Source organism: Lampris incognitus, chromosome 20 (assembly GCF_029633865.1).
Source record: "Lampris incognitus isolate fLamInc1 chromosome 20, fLamInc1.hap2, whole genome shotgun sequence".
Taxonomy (NCBI): Eukaryota; Metazoa; Chordata; class Actinopteri; order Lampriformes; family Lampridae; genus Lampris; species Lampris incognitus.
In genome coordinates, this window is record NC_079230.1 from 380001 (window position 1) to 402475 (window position 22475).

The following is a 22475-nucleotide window of genomic DNA, read 5'->3' on the forward strand; positions in this document are numbered from 1 at the left end:
TACAATTTTGGAGCGTATGAAGAAGGATGAAAATGAAGGAAGACTTAGATACCACATAAAGTGTAAAGATTATTTGTACAACAAGTTTGTCAAGGTCACCAAGACGTCAGCTCAAGCATCAAAGGCAGAGGAAGAGACAGCAAAGCTGAAGCGAAGGCGCACTTGCTCTGAGTTCAGTGCATCAACTGCATGCACCTCTTCAAGTTCACGGTCCGTTCAGCTTCTGTACAAGAATGTATGCATTCTTTGCAACCAACCCGCTCATCCCTACGAACATAAACCAGCAGATGCTAGAAAGAAATATAGAGTGCCTGATAATGTGACTGCAGATAGACTAAAGGCAAGCTTGCTGAAGATAGCAAGGAGTAGTGGAGATGACTGGGGCACAGATGTCCTTGGATGTCTGGAAGGGATCAATGACTTAGTAGCAGAAGAAACCTTGTATCATTTGCGCTGCAAACTTCTTTTTGAAAAGGGTAGGCCTTACTCCAAGACTGCAGATGAAGGACCAAGGAAGAGAGGACAAAAGAAAACAGATGATGAGCGAGAGGTTGTTTTTATTGAATTATGCGAATGGCTAGACACAGAACTCTAGCATGGGGTGATGACGCTTGACCAAGTCCACGAAAAGATGCAGCAGTTTGATCAGTCACCCGATAAGAGCCTCTCTTATTCAAAAAAATGGCTAAGGATGAAACTTCAAGAGAAATATCATGACACACTGTACTTCACGTCACAGTCGAAAAAGTCAGATGTACTCTGCCTCAAAGATAACACAAGCAACATTCTGCGAGAGCATCATGCTAATCTTCAGCAAGGAGATGAGAAGACACAAATCATAAAGACAGCACTAAAGTTCATATGCAACGACATCGCCATGATTAATCTAGATCCAAAGTCATACCCCACTGCATACAGTATGGCTGATATCCAGAGTCAGCTGGCACTTGTTCCTGAGAGCCTCCAGATGTTCTTGAGACCAATAGTGAAGACCGATGAAAGAGTAGCTGTTTGGGGGCAGAACTTTATCAAGGCTCGTCGGCCTCGATCAGGAGTATTGCCATACCAAATGGGGCTTGCCATACAACTTGATAGATTTGGGTCAAAATGGATGATCGACAAGTTACACTGGCTAGGATACACTGAGTCTTACTCAGAGACACAAAACTACAAATACTGCTTCCTCAATGACAGGAATGGAGATGGCATCCCAGATGCATCTGGCACACTTGATACCATTGTAGAAGAAACTGATGACCAGATCAATGATGAGGCTGCGATTGATGCTGCACTTGAGGATCCAACGGTTCTGACCGCCAGTGAAAGTGACAATCAGGTGGTCTCCATGGAGGTTGCGGAAGCAAACAATGCAGTCACTCAGTTCGTTGGGGACAATATAGATTTAAACATTGTCTCTGTCAGTGGAAACACCCCGTTTCATTCAATGGTTTGAAGAGACCAACCCATTCGACCACGACCGAGACAAGAATATGCTTGTATCTTTCTCTACAGGATTCACAAACACGGGGGATGACTCAGTCAATGCGGAGAGAGCAGCTGAAGTAGGTAGAGAGATGCAGATAAAGCTGGATGGACAGTCAGCAACATCAACCATGGAGGTGAAGTCAAATGTACAAGCCCTGTCATCACTCAGAAAGATTCCCAAGATCAACGAGAAGAAGATTCATCTTGACTCACTCAAGTTGTTCAACCGACTGATCATTTTTGCTCAACGGGATATGACAGTTGAGACAAGCTTGGAGTATGAGCTAACTCCCGTCCCATTGTCCCTTTTCAGCAACAAAGATCACAAAATGAACAAGGCAAACAAGGCAGGGTTTTCCAAAACTAGCCTGAAGGAGTTGACTGATCCACTTGAACTCACTAACCAACCCTGCTCCACTTTGGTGGTTGATAGAGGATGGCTTCTCTACATGGTGAAGTGGGAACAAGGCCAGACTTGGCAGGAGATTGCCAACAGTTACCTAAGGTACGTGCAGCGTCTTGGCTATAACTCTCAAAGGATCATTGTGGTCTTTGATGGCTATAACAGATCACCAAAAGATCATGACCACATCCGACGTAGCACTAAATCATGCTGTGATCTCCAGATTCAACCAGATATGATGCACTGGACACCAAGAGCAAAGTTCTTGGACAAAATCCATAACAAGAGTGAACTCATTCACCTCCTCTCCTCAACGTTCAGAAAACTTAACATCACTGTGGAGCAGGCTGACACTTCGATTGTGAGAGAGGCATTGGTTGCTGCTAAAGATGGCTCTGTTGAGGTCAGTAGTTTGTGTAGATATTTAACTTTCATTTGCTTAACTACTTTAAAATAAGAGTTTTGATTTTTTAAAATATTTTCACATGCTCTCTTTACAGTTGCGAGCAGAAGACACAGACATGCTGGTAATGCTGGTGCACCATAGCTCGAGCACCAACCACCCACTCTTCTTAACCACATCCAAGGGCTCTTATGATATCAGGAAGATCCGGGAAGCTCTCAGAAAGAAAGAGACGCTACCTGCTCTTTTGTCATGCGTTCACTGGGTGTGATACAGTTTCTGCTATTTCTGGCCATGGGAAAACAACTCTGTTTGACAGGTAATAACAGTAGGCCTATAATAATAAAAGTAACTGTATTTTAGTGAAATATTTGTATATTGAAATATCTTTAAAAAACCTTGAAATGCACTTTTTCAGGTTTTGTGCAGGGGACATTGATAAACATATGGACATCTTCATGGACATTCATGCTACCAAGGGTGCAGTGGTTCAGGCTGGAACTGCGATCTTCCAATATATTTACAATGGACCAGGTACTACTCTGGGTGAAATTCGGTACAGCATGTTCTCACGGAAGGCAGCGGCTGGGCTGATCAAACCAGAGACTTTACCTCCAACAGAGGGTGTGGCTGCACAGCATTCTCTCCGTGCCTACCTACAGACCCGGGACTGGATTCTTTTATAGAGCATGTCTCTGGACCCCAGTGACTATGGATGGACATTCAGTGTTCATGGTTATGAGCCAGTTCCAACACTAGACCCAATGGCTCCTGAGGAGCTCCTCCAGTTCACAAGCTGTAATTGTAATGGAGATTGCAGCAACAGGCGATGCAGCTGCAAGAAGAATGGTGTCAAGTGCATCTCAGCATGTGGAGTTTGTAAAGGCATTACATGCAAGAATGGTATTCATGATGGTCTTGAAGAAGACTCAGACATTGACTTGTGAAGCATTTGACATGATTTTCTCTGACTATTGCAACTATTGTAATAAATGCAAAAAAATATATATGCAAAAGTTGGCATGGCAGTTATTCCACCAAGGAGTAGATCTAGAAAAAATTAAATGCTAGCAATCAACTCAGAATCATGAAAAAAAAAAACCAAAAGTAAGTCTCTACAGCATTGCTGTGATTTGTTATGGTAAAAAATGATTTATCTAAATCTTTTTCAAAAAAATCACCCTCACCTGGACTCCCCCCCTCCCCCACTTCCTCTCTATTTTACTACAATATTTTCAAAACAAAAAATGAAAATAAAAGAATAGATGAATTAAAGAACAGGGGTCTCTCACTGAGAGGGGGTGGATGGAAAGGGCCTTAAGAACGGGATAAAAAAATAAAAAGAATAAAAAATAAAAAAAATTTAAAAATCATAAAAAATCACACGAGTGAGTTAGAGACTTACCCCAACAGACTTTTTTGTTCAGAAAATTATGTACAAAAATGTTTTGGTGGCCTTTTTTCCTAAACCGAAAGTTTATTTTTTTTTAATACTGGTGTCAATACCCCAACTTTGATCAGCTTTTTTCAGGGTTTCCCCCTGGAGTTGAATTTCAACATTTTAATACATGTTATTACACACCTCTATGAACACATTCACGAAGAAATTTCTTGGTAATGCTTTACTTCCCAGATTTTCCCAGCTTTCCCTCACTAATATCGCCAGAAGCAGGTAAAATAGAATCTCCATCTCCGAACTGACCCAGAAAAAAACATATGAGACTTGATAACAAGCTAAGAAAAAAACTAGCCCACTTAGGACAAGACAGCATATAAACAACAAAAGAAGGAAATAAGCTCCCACACAGAAAACTAGCTGCAAGTGCCGGACTGAGCAAGTGCCACCTCCCTGGAAAGTCCCTGGCACAGTTCCCGGTGCCCGAAAGGAGGTTCGACCATGTAAATAGGGACCTGGTGGGCCCCCTGCCCCCCTCCCACGTTTTTACTTACCTCCTCACCATGTTGGACAGGACCACTCGATGACCAGAACCAATTATGGGGAATTATGTCCATAGCGTCCACTACATACGTCCCTCCAGAATTCACAATAAGTCAACGTGTGGGGGGGGAGGCCCGGCCGCAACGGCTTCACCGAACAGGTGCGGAGGCCGGGGTGCTCACAGGAGGGGCCTGAGGGACCCTGCGGCAGCGTGAGGGTCCAGGCGGAAGAACCTTAGGGGCCTTGTTGGGGGGTGGGGGCAGGGTGGGAGGGTGCCCCCACCATTGGGGCTGGGCAAGACCAACAGGTCAGTCCAAGTCCAGGTGAGCTGGTTTGAGGCGATCCAATGAAATGCGCTCTGGCTTGTTGCCGACTTCCATGACAAAATGTTTTTTCCTGGTCTCTAGGACGTGGAATGGCCTGTCGTAGGGAGGCTGTGGGGGTCCACAGTGGCCGTCTTGGCAGAAGAAAACAGATTCCGCCAACTGCAGACTTGCAGGGATGTGAGACTGTGAGAGGCCATGTTGCAAAGTGGGGACTGTTGCAAAAGCTCTGGCATTATACAGGAGTGTGGTCCATTGATGGACTGCAGACCAGGGGACCGTGGTGTTGGGGACAAAATCCCCTGGGACCCACAGTGGCTGTCTGTAAACCAGTTCAGCGGATGAGGACTGGAGGTCCTCCTTAGGGGCGGTCCTGAGGCCCAGCATGACCCACGGGAGCCTGTCGACCCAGCTGCTATCCTTGAGGCTGGCCCGAAGAGCGGCCTTCACAAAGCGACGAAACTGCTGACACAGCCCATTGGCCTGCGGGTGGTACGCGGTGGTGCGGTGGAGCGGTGGAGCTTCACCCCTATGCTCTCTGCAACTGCGTTCCAGAGCTCAGATGCAAATTGTGAGCCCTGGTCTGAGGAGAGGTCAGATGGGGTGCCAAACTGGGCGACCCAGGTCCTGATGAACACCCTGGCTATGTTGGTGGATGGTCACCGATGACAGTCTATATAAATAAACATATTATTATCATACAAATTTCTTTTAACGTCATGCCATAATACAACATAATAACCAGGCGGGTCCATTCCTTGGGTCTAGGGTTAGAATGAGGTAGAAGTCTATTTGATGGATAGTGCCTTTCTTAGGATATGAGATGTTCCAAGTAGTGCGAGCTTCTGTAGTTCTTGTATTCTGATGTTACCCAGTGGGATCCAATGGGTGTATTTCTCCATCCTTTTTTTTTTACAAGTCCCAGGGCTCCTATCACTACTGGTATTGTTGTGGTTTTCATTCCCCACATTTGTTCAATCTCGATTTCAAGGTCTTTATATTTCGACAGTTTTTCGGTTACTTTTACTGAGGTGTTCCTTTCAGTCGGGATGGACATGTCGATGAGTAGGCAGCTTTTTTCTTTTTTGTTCTTGATGACGATGTCTGGTCTGTTGGCCTTTATCTCACGATCTGTCTGTATTGGCATGTCCCATAAGATTGTGATGTCATCTTTTTCTTACTGTTTGGGGCTCATGCTTGTATTATTTTTCTTTTGTGTTGTTCTTGAATACTTTGCAGATGTTCCAGTGCAGGTATGTGGCGGCCTTGTTGTGTCTTTGTAGGTATTCAGTTCTGGCCACGATATGGTCAATGGTTTCCTGGAATTGACCACATATCCTGCACGTTGGGTCTGTGCCATCTTTGAGGATTTTGCTCCGGTAGTAACTGGTCTTGATGGCCTGGTCTTGGGCAGCAATGATAAAGTCCTCTGTTTCAGATTTCAGCCCAGCTGTTTCGAGCCATTGGTTGGTCATATGTTGGTCTATATCTTTCTCACCTACTCTTTTTGGGTATTGCCCATGCATTTGTTTCCCTTCCCATTTTTGTTTTATTTGTTCTTGGGCATGGTGCTTTGCTTTTTGTTTGACTTTTTGGGTGTGGATGGTTGAGCTTCATTTTCAGGTTGTGGTGTTTCAGGGTGGTGGAGCTCTCTTCTGAACATTGTAGCTTGGTTAGTTACGGAGTACCTCTTGTTTCGTTTTACATACATGATTGCTCTCTAGCAATCCTGAGAAGGGGCTCATATTTGGTGTTAAGGTAAGTATCTAGGCCTATTGTTGTTGTTTTGTAGGCAGTTTCCAGTTGGATTAGACTCCTGCCACCCTCGTTTCTGGGAGGTACAATCTATCCACATCTGATTTTGAGTGGTGCATCCTCTCTAAGGTGAGTATTTTTCTTGTTTTTCTATCTAGTTGCTTCCATTCGGCTGGATGCATTGAGTTGGGATTTTGTTACTGTTCATATTCTTCGGTAGTACTCCTCTCTGATCTTTTCTTTCATTTTGGCATGTTGTGTCCCATCCTCTTCATTCATTCCCAGGTATTTGTATGTGCCTTCTTGTTCTAGGTCATGGATGGTGGTGTCTAGGTCAATTTGGATGTTTTCGGTGGTGGTAAGTTTTCCTTTCTGAATGTAGCTTTGGCACATTTGTCTAGCCTGAACTCCATTTTGATGTCGTCACTGAAGCCTTTTACGATGGTCAAAAGGTCAGCTTGTTCTTGGTCATTCTTGGCAAAGTTTTTCAGGTCATCCATGTAGACTACCCAGGTAGCAAAAGTTGTTGATTCAACATCTAATTATGGTCAGAATGGTCGTTTTTGGTTGAGGTTGAGAAATCAATATTGATTCAACATTTAATAACAGACACAGTTTAAACGTTCAAAAAAACAATGTTAAATCAACATTGCAATAAGGGTTAGGCTTCCAGGATTGAAATGGCAACACTGAATCAATGTTGTTTCAGTTTGCACAATGCTTGCCTGGCCTGGCTGTGATTGGCTAGACTGCTTTCTCTGTTGGCGCTCAACTGATTTGAATTTTTTGCCAGTTGATTGATGCACGTCATGGAGCAGAACATGAGCTTGCAAGATCATTTTCAGAGGCTGCTCATCAACATGACCGAGCGATGTCGGAGCTGAACTTCAGCGATGTCGTCAAGAAGTGGCTGCATTATGAACCAGAGAGAGGGAAGGAAGTTAAAGACTTTATATTACATGTCATGCTTTGATTGTTGTTGTCTGAACATGACGATTCTTGATTGTTCTATTTCAAATTGGCAAGGAGATAGCTTACAGATCAATATGCAAGTTTTGCAAAGCTCTTGAGCGATAGCTATCTAAAATAGTTAAAATAGACATCAGATGTTATCATTGGTTTATCATTTAGCATTGTTTCATGTGCTCTTGGCTTGTGGGTGGATAATTTGACAGCCTGGATGGTTCTGGAGTTTCTGTTTAAAATTCCCTTTCCACTAATAATTTACGTGTATATTATCTTATAGTCCAAGTTAAACCTAGTGGTGTAGTAGTGACTGAAGAAGTGTATACGATAACAGAAAATATTTGGAATTTGTTGTTTTGATAGTGTGGAATCGCAAGGTGTTTGCCTCAGGTTCAAAGTGATTTCAACTTAAGATTGTACAATAAAGAAAAAATTATGATTCTTCTGTTTCTTTTAGTATAGCCTAGGCCAGACGAAGAGCATGCTTTAAAGGATATAAATGATTATTATAACATTGTTTCAATGTCAAATAAACTAAATTTAGCCTTTTAGATAATAGCTGAATCAATATTGATTCAATGTCAGCCATGATTGAAAATTCTACATTATTTCAACAGTGACCATAACGAGCACTTTCAACATATAATCGATGTCGGAAATCAATGAACATTCGATGCCATTTCAACATTGAACATATCGAGTGCTTTCAACAGTGAATCCACGTCGTAAATCAATGTGGATTCAATGCCTCTGCCTGGCAACATTTCAATGTTGATACAATGGCATTTTGCTATCTGGGTGGATGGTTAATAGTGCGTAAACCTGTAGTATAACCATAACTGGTGTTGTTCAGGAGGGAGGATAGTGGAGTAAGAGCTATGCAAAAGAGGAGAGGAGAAAGAGAGTCGCCTTGAAATATGTCGCTATTGATGTCTGTGAATGTTCTCATTCATCCAGGACATGGTTCTCCAAAGGAGTTGGATCAAGTGCAAGTGGACTTGGTATACACTCACCGGCCACTTTATTAGGCACACCTGTCCAACTGCTCGTTAACGCAAATTTCTAATCAGCCAATCACATGGCAGCAACTCAATGCATTTAGGCATGTAGACATGGTCAAGAAGATCTGCTGCAGTTCAAACCGAGCATCAGAATGGGGAAGAAAGGTGATTTAAGTGACTTTGAACGTGGCATGGTTGTTGGTGCCAGACGGGCTGGTCTGAGTATTTCAGAAACTGCTGATCTACTGGGATTTTCACGCACAACCATCTCTAGGGTTTACAGAGAATGGTCCGAAAAAGAGAAAATATCCAGTGAGCGGCAGTTCTGTGGGCGAAAATGCCTTGTTGATGCCAGAGGTCAGAGGAGAATGGCCAGACTGGTTCGAGCTGATAGAAAGGCAACAGTAACTCAAATAACCACTCATTACAACCGAGGTATGCAGAAGAGCATCTCTGAACGCACAACACATCGAACCTTGAGGCAGATGGGCTACAGCAGCAGAAGACCACACCGGGTGCCACTCCTGTCAGCTAACAACAGGAAACTGAGGCTACAATTCGCACAGGCTCACCAAAATTGGACAATAGAAGATTGGAAAAACGTTGCCTGGTCTGATGAGTCTCGATTTCTGCTGCGACATTCGGATGGTAGGGTCAGAATTTGGCGTCAACAACATGAAAGCATGGACCCATCCTGCCTTGTATCAACGGTTCAGGCTGGTGGTGGTGGTGTAATGGTGTGGGGGATATTTTCTTGGCACACTTTGGGCCCCTTAGTACCAATTGAGCATCGTGTCAACGCCACAGCCTACCTGAGTATTGTTGCTGACCATGTCCATCCCTTTATGACCACAGTGTTCCCATCTTCTGATGGCTACTTCCAGCAGGATAACGCGCCATGTCATAAAGCTCGAATCATCTCAGACTGGTTTCTTGAACATGACAATGAGTTCACTGTACTCAAATGGCCTCCACAGTCACCAGATCTCAATCCAATAGAGCACCTTTGGGATGTGGTGGACCGGGAGATTCGCATCATGGATGTGCAGCCGACAAATCTGCAGCAACTGCGTGTTGCTATCATGTCAATATGGACCAAACTCTCTGAGGAATGTTTCCAGTACCATGTTGAATCTATATCACGAAGGATTAAGGCAGTTCTGAAGGCAAAAGGAGGTCCAACCCGGTACTAGCAAGGTGTACCTAATAAAGTGGCCAGTGAGTGTATATCCGTGAAGACGCTTCGCCTCCCATCCAAGACGCTTCCTCAGTTTGTGCCTTTCGTACTAGACTAAGCTAGTCTGACTGGCTGGTGATGAGACTCAGCATTTATCCTCTAGGAGTCGTTGTCAGAGCTATTGATATGCGTGTTGCTATTGATGTTGATCTGCCTTGAATGTATTTTATTCCGTCTGTGTATTTTAGAACAAGGGTTGTTTTCCACTGGTCCATATTTGCTTAGGAACTGGATAAGGATTGGTGATATTTTGTAGATGTCAAGACATTTTAGTATCCAGTCATGGGATACAGAGTCGAACGCCTTCTTATAGTCTATCCAGGCTGTTGTCAGATTTTTCTTCCTCGTTTTTACTTCCTTAATGATAGCCTTGTTTATTAAAAGCTGGTCTCTGCAGCCACAGCTCCTTTTTTGACACCCTTTTTGTTCTAAGGGAAGTAGGTTGTTTTCTTCCAGGTGTTTGTTTGATGATGGATGTTAAGATTTTGTAGGTTGTAGGGAGACATGTGATGGGACGATAGTTTTTAGGGTTTTTGGTGTCTTCTGTTTTGGAAAGTAGGTAGGTGGTACCAGTTGAGAGCCATTAAGGGCAGGTTTCTGGGTTACTGATGCATCCATTGTAGGCGTTTGTCAGATCTTGGTGTAAAGATGGTAAGTTCTTGATCCAGAAGTTCGCTATCCCGTCATTACCAGGGACTTTCCAGTTACTGGACTTCTGTATTGCTGTTTTTGTTTCTTCTAGGGTTATTTGTGGCCATTCTTGTTGGTTGGTTTGGATGTTCTCTGTTTCTATTTGGCCGATCCATTCAGCGTTTTTGTTGTAATTATTTTGTTTTTCCCAGATGTTGCTCCAGAAGTTCTCTACCTCGTCAATTTTAGGGGTTTCTTTGACCTCAATGGACCTTTTCCCTAGTTCTCTATAGAATTTTTTTGTGTTTTCTTTGTAAGTTTTGTTCTGGTGGAAAAACTTTTGTCTCTTATCGAACCTTTTCACTCGTTGGGCTTTTGCTTGTAGTTGTTTCAATTTTTCAATGGCTGTTAGTTTTTGCCCTTTCTGTTTGATGTTGTGTTTCCTGATTAGTGCTCTTTTTCATTTTTCTTTGACTGGTTTCTCGTTTTTAATCTCATTAGTGTAGATATGTCTCCCCTAATTTTGTGTATTTCATTTTCAATTTTCTTTTCCATTTTGGTTGGTTATCTTTTCTTGGTCTGTTCTTCGTCTTTTGCTTGATGCCCAGTGATTCCGTGATGGCAGAGGCAGTTGCATAGACAAGGTGGTTAATGTCTGTGAGGGACAGCACTTCTGAGAGTTGGTCTTTTATCTGTTTTTTTGAGCATTCTGATAGCAGGGCTAGCTCGTTTAGTGTGTCATACATGAGTACTACATCTAACACAAACTGCTTTGAAGTCAGCCACTTTAACAGACTGTCATACAGTTTCCTATCGGAGGTCGATCATTTCTCATCTATCTTCGCAAAGCTTAAGTGAGCACACAGTGACTCAAAATTATTCCAAACAGCAGAAACTGTGCGGAAAGAACTGGCCACCTGTAATAACCTTAAGGAATGAAATAGTGAGACCAAGGTAATGGGTAAACTAGGAATATGTTTACTTTGATAACCGGCAGACACATACAGGGCATGATCTTACTCTTCGCTGGCCTAGTGTTCTGACTTCCTTACTAAGTAACACTGTGCTCCACCTGGTGGTTGAACCAGAATATAAAATTCTCTCCCACTTAAGATAAAACGAGAATTGTAAGCAAAACTCCAACAGTTTCTCTAAGCTAAAACAATAAAAAGAAAAACAAAACTCTCATATGGCCTACACCTTCTCTATCTCCTTCTGGTTGATTTGAACTAAACAGTCACCATTTACCATGCAATTCACTAACAATGATGCCATCTTAAACCAGGTATTATCTCCACATGTAGTTAACAGGTAAGTATCTCCATAGATAGCTTAGGTAAATATCACCAGGTACGCATCATTTATTGTCTGTTCTACAGTGCAAAGTATTTCAGGTGGCTTGGCTTTGTGAGTGTTTTTGTACGTCGGACACTTTGAGTGGCATCACTGTCCCCTTTCACTTGTGCAGTATCTGGTGGCTGCCTCTGGCCACTGACCTGAGTTTCTAACTCAGAGCTTGGATTTCCTTCAGTGGGCTGTGGTTGCCCAGGGAGATCCACCGGTTGTGGTGACGCCACGACAGCAGTACCGGGAGCGTGGGTGCTGGGCTCCTCGAATACATCCAGCCCTTCTGCTGTCTCTTCACGCCTGGACTGGATCTGGTCCACATGTCAGCAAACCACTCTACCACCTCCCAGCATGACCTTATATGAGACAGGACCTGTTTCTGACACAATGAATCCTGGGACCCACCTCGGTCCGTGGCTGAAATTCCTTGTCATGACAGCCTCTCCTGCCCTGAACCCTCTGTCCTTTGTATTTTTGAAGTGCTAGTCTTTCTGTTTTCTTTGTCTGGTTTCTATTTTCTTGTTTAGGTCTGGGTGTAATAAGTCCAGAGTGGAGGGCAGCTTCCTCCCCAACAGTATCTCAGCTGGGGAGAGACCTGTGGTGGACTGAGGTGTTATCCTGTAGCTGAACAAAACCCGTGACACCTTATCTGACAAGCTGCCTTCAGCGCTTTTTTTTTATCATCTCTTTAAATGTTTGAACAGCCTGCTCGGCCAGTCCATTTGTCAAAGGGTGGTAGGGAGCAGCTGTCATGTGCACTATTCCGTTTTTTCTCATGAATTCTTTTGTTCCGGTACTAACAAAACATCTGGCATTGTCACTCACCACCATTTCAAGGAGTCCCTGGTTGCTGAGGTCTGGCACAGGCAGTATATGGTAGTGGTGGATGTGGCGCTGTTCACCGGATACACATCCATCCATTTGGAGTGTGCATCGATGATTATGAGAAACATTTTCCCCTTAAATGGTCCTGCATAATCCATATGCAGTCTCCTCCATGGCTTGTCAGGCCACTCCCAAGGGTGTGTGCCAGACATGTTCTGCGTGTTTTGACTAGGTTTTCTATGTCCACATCTAGCTTTGGCCACCATATATAACTCCATGCCAGGGCTTTCATCCGGGAGACCCCGGGATGGCTTTGATGAAGCTGCTCTAAGACCATTTTTCTGGCTGGCTGTGGAATAATCACTCGTGCTCCCCACAACACGCACCCATCCTGAATGCTGAGTTCAGCCCCTCTCACTTTGTATGGTGCAAAGTCCCCCTCTGTTTGATGTGGCCACCCCCTTACCACATATTCACGTACTCTGGCTAGTACTGGATCTTTACTCGTCAGTGCCTTTACCTGTTCGGCTGTCACTGGTGTTGTGTCCATTTCCTCAAACATCAGCACTCTGCCCTCCGGCGCTGTGGTGATGGGCGTGTGCTGGAGGGGCACTCGGCTTAAAGTGTCTGCGTTGCCGTGGTCTTTCCCCGCCTTGTAGACAATGGCATATTCATATGCCCTCAAGGTCACTGCCCACCTCTGTACTCGTAGTGACACCATGTGTGGAACAGCCTTTACTTCACTGAACAGGGAGAGCAGTGGTTTATGGTCTGTGCAAATGGTGAACTTATGACCATAGATGCATTTGTGGCACCCCAAACATTACTGCTAAACCCTCTTTGTCCAATTGGGAGTAATTCCTTTCCACCGGTGTCAGAGCTGTGGACATAAACCCTCTCGGTCTCTCTGTTCCATCTCTCATTTTGTGAGACAGCACCGCCCCGACCCCATAGGGTGATGCATCACATGACAGGATGAGCTCTTTCTCTCTGTCGTAGTGCACTAGCAACCTCGAAGACTGCATGAGTTTCTTTGACCGTTCAAAAGTGTCCTCCTGGTCTTTCCCCCACTCCCAGCATGTGTCTTTTCTCAGGAGTGAGTGGAGTGGTCCTAACACCGTTGACAAGTTGGGCAGGAACCTGTTGTAGTAGTTCAGCAGTCCCAGGTATGCCCTCAACTCTGTCACAGTAGTTGGTGCCGGTGCTTCCTGGATTGTTTCTACTTTGTTTTTTAGTGGGTGGAGTCCTGTTGCATCCACTCTGTGACCCAGGAATTCCGCCTCTGTTCCCATGAAGGAGCATTTGGTCCTCTTTAGATGCAAGCCTGCAGCATCCAGTCAACGCAGCACCTCTGCCAACGTCTCCATGTGTTGTTGGTCATTGCAGCCTGTCAGGAGGATATCGTCTAAATACACTGCCACGTTTGAAACACCCCGAAGCACTGATTCGATAGTTCATTGGAAGATAGCTGGGCTGGACAACACTCCGAAAGGTAAGCGTGTGTATGTAAATAGCCCATTGTGTGTGTTTATGGTCACCAGCTTCTTTGCTTCTTCATCCAATGGAATTTGTAAGTATGCATGGCTCATATCTAGCTTTGTGAATTTATTTCCTCCTGCCAGATTTGCAAAGAGATCCTGCGTCTTTGGGATTGGGTATTGCTCTAGCTTGGATACTCTATTCACCGTCAGTTTATAATCGCCACATGTTCGTATTGAGTTGTCGGGTTTCTGTACTGGCACTATGGGCGCTGTGAATTCTGCATATTTGACTGGCTCAAAGACTTTCTCTTTTAACAGTCAGTCTAACTCGCTTCAACTCTCGGTTTCATGGCATATGACACAGGTCTTGGTTTGAAAAATCTTGGAGTCGCCTCTTTGTCTACATGGATCTTAGCTGGGGGGGCCCTTAAATTTACCGAGTTCCTCCTTGAACACATCCCCGTGTCTCGCCAGCACCTCCTGTAATGTCAACTGGTTTTCTTCCCCAACCTGATTTACTGCCACCTTCCAGTCTATGTTCAGGTCTTTTACCCAGCCCCTGCCTAACAGGTTTTGTCCTGTGCCTGAGACTACAATGACTGGAAGCTGTTGTGTGACACTCCTGTCTTGTACAGTGACTCTGGCAACCCCAACACCTCTACTCTGGCTCCTGTATAAGTTTAGAGCTTAAGGGAACATTTCTCTAATTCTGGATCTTTTGCATTGTTGTCCCATATCTTTGAGTATTCTGACCTTGTCATTAAAGTTACACTGCACCCCGTGTCAACCTCAAAATTTACTTTTGATTTATTCAACTGCAGCTGTAATGTGATGGGGGGCACTTTTGGTATTTTTTCTAAAACATTGAACATTGTCAATGCTTCGTTCTCTTCTTTTGCTTCCCGTGTCAGCTTGTCCGCTGATGTGATGTGCTCCCTGACTCATCCCTACTCCCTTTTTGGTTCCCCCTTTCCCTTTGAACTTGGGTTTCTCTGGGAGTGAGGTAGCCCGACACGCCCTCCTTATGTGCCCTTGTTTTCTGCAACTATGACACTTTTCATATGCAAAGCGACACTCACTTGCCATGTGGTTTCCCCTGCATCTGTAACACTGCCGCCGTCGTTGTTCGTCCTTGGAACTACGCATGTTTACTTTGTGCACACTCATCTGGGCTGACCCTTGCTTCCCGCTTCCATCAGCACTAGTGTCTACACATTTCCCTTGCAACTCACTGACATCCTTCTTTGCAGTCTCAATGGCTCGAGCAAGGGTCAATGCTTTCTCGAAGGTACTAAGCTCAGTCTCGGATAATAATCTACACTGGATGTGGTCATCATTCACTCCACAGACCAGCCTATCCCTTAGCGTCTGCGTCAGATTGGCCCAATAATTGCAATCCTGAGCTAACTTGTGCAACACCGCAACATAGTCCATAAGTGACTCACCTTGAATTAAATTTAAACCACTGCACCATCTCTGATGGCCGGGGGTTGAAATGCGCTTTCAGTAAGTCCACATTGTCCTGGAACGATTTTTCCCCTGGCAACACCGGACTGAGGAGATTTCTCGCCAGACTGTAAGTTTGGGCACCCATGGAACTGAGCAAAGTTGACTTTTTGATGGCTCCATCGGTAATTTTATTAGCAATAAAAAAGTCCCAAGATTTCCACATATTCCTCCCATGACTGCGACTCACTCTCAAAAGCAGCGACCGCTCCCACCGTCGCCATGTCCCGTCTCGGGTAGCGGTAGCCACGCGCCAGCTAGCCACCTTCACTCGGTGCTAAAACGTCCAGGCACACCGAATATCCTTGTTTTTCCAAGATTCCGTTTACCTCGTCGCCAGAGGTAGTAACCTCAAAGAATGAAATAGTGAGACCAAGGTAATGGGTAAACTAGGAATATTGTAGCGAATTCGGGGGACAACGCAACCACAGGAACTGCCGCGGCCGGGAAGCGAACCCGTATCGCCCGCACCGCAGGAGGCATCGCTAACCGCTCGACTAAAGGGTCAGACTCGTCAGCCAGCGGCCAGCGTGTCTACTTATCCATGCACGTTTCACTACCCCCCTCCTTCGGGAAGCGCGTCCCCGCGCTTAAGCATATTAGCTCCCTCACGCCTCAGTGCGCCTACGCTTCCGATGGCCTTACGGTCGCTCCATCCCACTTCTGACACCAATATAGCGAATTCGGGAGACAACGCAACCACAGGAGCTGCCGCGGCCGGGAAGCGAACCTCTATCGCCCGCACCGCAGGAGACGTCGCTAACCGCTCGACTAAAGGGTCAGACCCGCCAGCCAGCGGCCAGCGTGTCTTCTTATCCATGCACGTTACACTATGTTTACTTTGGTAATTGGCAGACACATACAGGGCATGATCTTACTCTTCGCTGACCTAGAGTGTTCTGACTACCTTACTAAGTAACACTGTGCTCTACCTAGTGGTTGAACTAGAATATAACACCACCCATCTCGTGTTCAACACACGGCCGATTTTTCCCACTTGTTGTTGCAACTAGGCAGCACATTGTCAGTTCTCGTTGATTGTGGGGTGATCTGCTCTACACAGTGTATAATTTGTCCATAAATGCCTGAAAATGGTTAACACCACTGACGTCAGACACAGTGTCACCCACAGCGACTTCCAGTCAGTGATTTAGGCAATGCCAGGTCAAGATATTAGGATACTGTTCACACACTTGTTTAGCTATGCCATATTTTCGCCCCGACATGACGCTTGCACCATCACTTGCAAATGAAACCAAGTGCTTATTCAAGTATGTGTCATCGAGGCCGTGTGCACTGAGGCATTTCAACAAATGTTCCATAATTGTGTTGGCTCTTTGATTCGGAAGTTCAATCAAATCTACAAACATAAAATGCGGGTCACAGCTCTTGTCTGTTCCACGTTTCAGGTACACAAATCAGTGTAGTTTTACATCCCAGGCTTGTTGATTCGTCTATAAGAACTGACATTTCACCTTCTATGGCTTGGATTCTTTGGCAGATTTTCTTATGCATCTCTGAACGTATATGATCTGTAATCCGTGCTGCGCTGTATCTGGAGTGTAAACCGATGCCGATGTCTGTCTGTGAATGTTCCCATTCATCCAGGTCATGGTTATCCAAAGGAATTTAATCAAGTGCAACTGGACTGGGTATACAGTGCATCCGGAAAGTATTCACACCCCTTCACTTTCCCCACATTTTGTTATGTTACAGCCTTATTCCAAAATGGATTAAATTCATTTTTTTCTCTCATCAATCTACACACAATGCCTCATAATGACAAAGCGAAAAAGGTTTTGTAGAAATTTTTGCAAATTTATTAAAAATAAAAAATGGAAATATTGCATGTACATAAGTATTCACACCCTTTACTCAGTACTTGGTTGAGGCACCCTTGGCAGTGATTACAGCCTCAAGTCTTCTTGGGTATGAAGCTACAAGCTTGGCACACCTATATTTGGGGTATTTCTCCCATTCTTCTCTACAGATCCTCTCGAGCTCTGTAAGGTTAGATGGGGAGTGTCGCTGCACAGCTATTTTCAGGTCTTTCCAGAGATGTTCAATGGGGTTCAAGTCTGGGCTCTGGCTAGGCCACTCAAGGACATTCACAGACTTGTCCCGAAGCAACTCCGTCGTTGTCTTGGCTGTGTGCTTAGGGTCGTTGTCGTGTTGAAAGGTAAACCTTCGCCCCAGTCTGAGGTCCTGAGCACTCTAGAGCAGGTTTTCATCAAGGATCTCTCTGTACTTTGCTCCATTCATCCTTCCCTCGATCCTGACTAGTCTCCCAGTTCCTGCCGCTGAAGAACATCCCCACAGCATGATGCTGCCACCACCATGCTTCACTGTAGGGATGGTATTAGCAAGGTGATGAGAGGTGCCTGGTTTGCTCCAGAGATGCCATTTGGCATTCAGGCCAAAGAGTTCAATCTTGGTTTCATCAGACCAGAGAATCTTGTTTCTCATGGTCTGAGAGTCCTTTAGGTGCTTTCTGGCAAACTCCAAGTGGGCTGTCATGTGCCTTTTACTGAGCAAAGGCTTCCGTCTGGCCACTCTACCGTAAAGGCCTGATTGGTGGAGTGCTGCAGAGATGGTTGTCCTTCTGGAAGGTTCTCCCATCTCCACAGAGGACCGCTGAAGCTCTGTCAGAGTGACCATTGGGTTCTTGGTCACATCCCTGACCAAGGCCCTTCTCCCCCGATTGGCTGGGCGGCCAGCTCTAGGAAGAGTCCTGGTGGATCCAAACTTCTACCATTTACGAATGATGGAAACCACTGTGCTCTTCGGGACCTTCAAAGCTGTAGAAAGTTTTTTGTACCCTTCCGCAGATCTGTCCCTCGATACAATCCTGTCTCGGAGGTCCACAGACAATTCCTTTGACTTCATGGCTTGGTTTCTGCTCTGACATGCACTGTCAACAGTGGGACGTTATATAGACAGGTGTGTGCCTTTCATGTCCAATCCATTGAATTTACTACAGGTGGACTCCAATCAAGATGTAGAAACATCTCATGGATGATCAGTGGGAACAGGATGAACCTGAGCTCAATTTTGAGTGTCATAGCAAAGGGTGTGAATACTTATGTACATGCAATATTCCACTTTTTTATTTTTAATAGATTTGCAAAAATTTCTACAAAACCTTTTTCACTTTTTGTCATTATGGGGTATTGTGTGTAGATTGATGAGAAAAAAATGAATTTAATCCATTTTGGAATGAGGCTGTAACGTAACAAAATGTGGGGAAAGTGAAGGGGTGTGAATACTTTCCGGATGCACTGTATATCCGTGAAGACGTTTCGCCTCTCATCCAAGAGGCTTCATCAGTTCGTGCATTTCTGCTTAGGTTAAAGGTATCAGCAGCTCTGTCCAATGCGAAACTCCCTCCTTCCAACCTCACTATGGAGGAAAGGAAAGCCATGACAGCCCTGAGCATGGATGAAAACATCACTATCCTTCCAGCAGATAAGGGGAGATGCACGGTTATCCTCAACACAACAGACTCCCACGCCAAGATCACATCATTACTCAGCGACACCGACACCTATGAACCTCTGAGACGCGATCCAACTAGTGGTTACAAGAGGAGAATAATAGAGTACCTACAGAAACTACAGAAAGGAGGAACGATTGATCAGATACAATACCACCATGTCTGCCCGCAAGATAACATCCCATGCATATATGGACTCCCTAAGATCCATAAAGATGGAGCCCCCCTCAGGCCCATTGTCAGCAGCATAAACTCGGTCACGTACAACATTGCCAAACATATAGCCAACATCTTGACTCCTTTAGTGGGCGAAACACCTCACCATATCCAAAACTCCATTGACTTCGTGGACAAGGTCCAAGGCGTAAAACTGGAACCGAATGAAACCATGGTATCCTACGACGTGACCTCGTTATTCACCTGCATCCCAACCATGGAGACTTTGGAAACTGTGAGGCAACGTTTGCTATGGGACGACACCCTCCACAATAGGACCAACCTCAGCCCAGACCAGATTTGCCAACTACTGGACCTTTGCCTGAACACTACATATTTCCAATTCGGGGGCCAGTTTTACAGACAGAAACACTGCTGTGCAATGGGCTCACCAGTATCTCCCATTGTGGCCAACTTATATATGGAAGAGGTAGAACACAGGGCCCTGAACTCCTTCAGAGGAACACCTCCGAGCCACTGGTTCAGATATGTGGACGACACATGGGTCAAAATCCAAACACAAGAGGTGCAAGCGTTTACCAAACACATCAACTCAGTGGACAAGAACATTAAGTTCACAAGGGAAGACGTAAAGAACAACAGTTGGCCCTTCTTGGACTGTGACGTCCACATTGGGGAAGACAGGAGCCTCCACACTGGGGTTTACAGGAAACCTACACACACAGACCAATATCTACTTTTCGACCCACACCACCCTCTGGAACACAAACTGGGCGTCATCAGAACTCTGCAACACAGAGCTGACAATGTGCCCAGCAGCACTCAGGCCCAATGGGAAGAACACAAACACCTGAGGGGCGCTTTAAAAACCTGCGGCTACCCCAGTTGGACCTTTGTGAAAACTGCAACACGTTCCAAAAAGACCAACCGAGTGAGCAATGAGGAGAAAAGGAACAGAAGGAATAGCACAGTCATCCCGTATGTTTCTGGGGTCTCCGAGAAACTCAGGAGAATTTTTAACAAACACCGCATCCCGGTATACTTCAACCCCAGCAACACACTCCGACAAAGACTGGTTCATCCCAAAGACTGTGTACCACACACCCAAAAAAGCAATCTGGTCTATGCTGTACAATACAATGAGGATTGCACCGACCTACATAGGAGAAACCAAACAACCACTACACAAACGGATGGCTCAACACAGAAGGCCAAACTCCTCAGGACAAGACTCAGCAGTTTATCTACACCTAAAGGAGAAGACACACTCCTTCCAGGACAGCAACGTACACATTTTGGACAGAGAAGATAGATGGTTTGAAAGAGGAGTGAAGGAAGCCATCTATGTGAAACTGGAAAAACCATCCCTCAACAGAGGAGGAGGTCTGCAACACCACCTATCTCCCACTTACAATGCCGTCCTTTCATCTCTACCCAGGAGACTCAAGAAGGTTAGCCTCCAAGAAAAACAGTCGGTCACTAACGGCTCCAACGACTCTCATGACCACTAAATGGAGCACTAACGAAGTCGAAACTAACACCCCCAACGACCGTCCCTGCTTAACATCGGATCACAAAGAGCCATGCACATAATTAGCTCTGATAACGACGTGTAACCCACATAAAGTAGCCAACATGCAGTGTTAAGTTATTTCCTAGTTTTATATATGATTTAATTTAGTTTCCTTGCCATTTTCAACTATGCATTTTCCCTGCATATTAAACTTGCCCAGTAGATGGCAATAGTAACGCTGCAGATAGTAGAAACTGTTTCAGTGGTTACAGCAAAGAAGAAGAATGAAAATTGTGCTCAGCAGAGCTGGAGAAAAAAACGAATTCAACTACAAGAGATACAAAGTGAAAATATGAGATTTAAGAGCTAGTTAATTAGTTTTCTTTCAAGAATGCACTTTTCAGCAAGTAATACAGCGAAATGTGTCGGAGTTCTTAGGAGGATTCCGTGAACTTACAATTATTTTCTCCGGTGAGTGTCTCACCTTAACTTCGCCATGTGCCTTGCTAGCATAGTCAGTGTATTCCATATGTTGATCATGCAAGGTTCTGGTTGAGAGACTTTACTGTATTCTATTCTCTTTGTTAGCTCGACCATTTCCTTGGTAATGAGTAAATGTCTTGATAAGATGTGTACAAGTTAAACAAAACCCAATCGGAGGTGAACTTTAGTCTAATGAGCTGAAGTGCGACGCAGAGCCATGGTGAACCTGTATTGCTGGGTTGTAAACTAGCGTCTGAGCTCGCATGAGTAAACGATATGATTGAAAGGAAAGTTCGAGTCACTATGCGTTCATCAATACGGATTATCGAGTCATACTAATTCCAGATCTGCTAATGTTTATTTTATAAAGAGTTATTGAGTATTAACCTGCTATGCAGGTTGGTTTTTTGTTAATGCGAGAAATTGAGACTATCCAGTGGACCGCTAGCCATTGGACAGACGAGTGCGCAGCCGCGGAACGGAGGGCGGAAGTGCAGCATCTCACCGCCAGCACGAACTGTTCCAACTCCACGCTGTCTCCATGTCGTCACACAGATAAGCGCTTGAGATCTCACCACACTTTAAAAGCATACTACCCGGGTAGATGGACTTTGGGTTTTATTTTTGGTTTATTTTATCAGAGCTCTGAATAGGTACTTTTATTTAATATTTTTGGGCTACACACGCATTTTGATTTACTACAACTGAAAGGACATTGAAGAAGAAAGTGAGAAATCACGAACAGTGTGTTGAATAGTTCATGTTTAATAAATGCCGGCTGTTGTTCTGAGTTAAACTAAAAGAAGTGTTTTTGATTTTCATTGAGTCACTCCTCCTTGAAAAGGTTCTAAGATCCGGGGCATTTGAATATTGTAACCATATCTAGTCAGGTGCCCTGCCTTACAGATGGGCGTGGCTAAACATCGGATCACAAAGAGCCATGGACATCAATAGCTCTGACAACGACTCCTAGAGGATAAATGCTGAGTCTCATCAGCATCCAGTCAGACTAGCATGGTCTAGTCAGAAAGGCACGAACTGAGGAAGTCTCTTGGATGGGAGGCGAAACGTCTTCACGGATATATGCCAAGTCCAGCTGCACTTGACTCAAAACGGCTGGTTTTGTAGAAATTTTTGCAAATTTATTAAAAATAAAAAACTGAAATATTGCATGTACATAAGTATTCACACCCTTTGCTATGACACTCAAAATTGAGCTCAGGTTCATCCTGTTTCCACTGATCATCCTTGAGATGTTTCTACGTCTTGATTGGAGTCCACTTGTAGTAAATTCAATTGATTGGACATGGTTTGGGAAGGCACACACCTGTCTATATAAGGTCCCACTGTTGACAGTGCATGTCAGAACAGAAACCAAGGCATGAAGTCAAAGGAATAGTCTGTGGATCTCCGAGACTGGATTGTATCGAGGCACAGATCTGGGGAAGGGTACAAAAAAATGTCTACAGCTTTGAAGGTCCCGAAGAGCACAGTGGTCTCCATCATTC

The 22475-nt window shown here is 44.7% G+C and overlaps 1 protein-coding gene across 1 annotated transcript in view; it reads right to left on the reverse strand.

Annotated features, from left to right (window-relative positions):
• The window catches only part of atp1b2a (ATPase Na+/K+ transporting subunit beta 2a), a 131322-nt gene that overhangs the window by 12297 nt on the left and 96550 nt on the right, over positions 1-22475 (reverse strand). The window contains exon 8 of the mRNA XM_056300639.1: positions 4944-4965. Within this exon, the coding sequence (XP_056156614.1) occupies positions 4944-4965 (22 nt within the window). The remainder of the gene's footprint in view (positions 1-4943; positions 4966-22475) is intronic.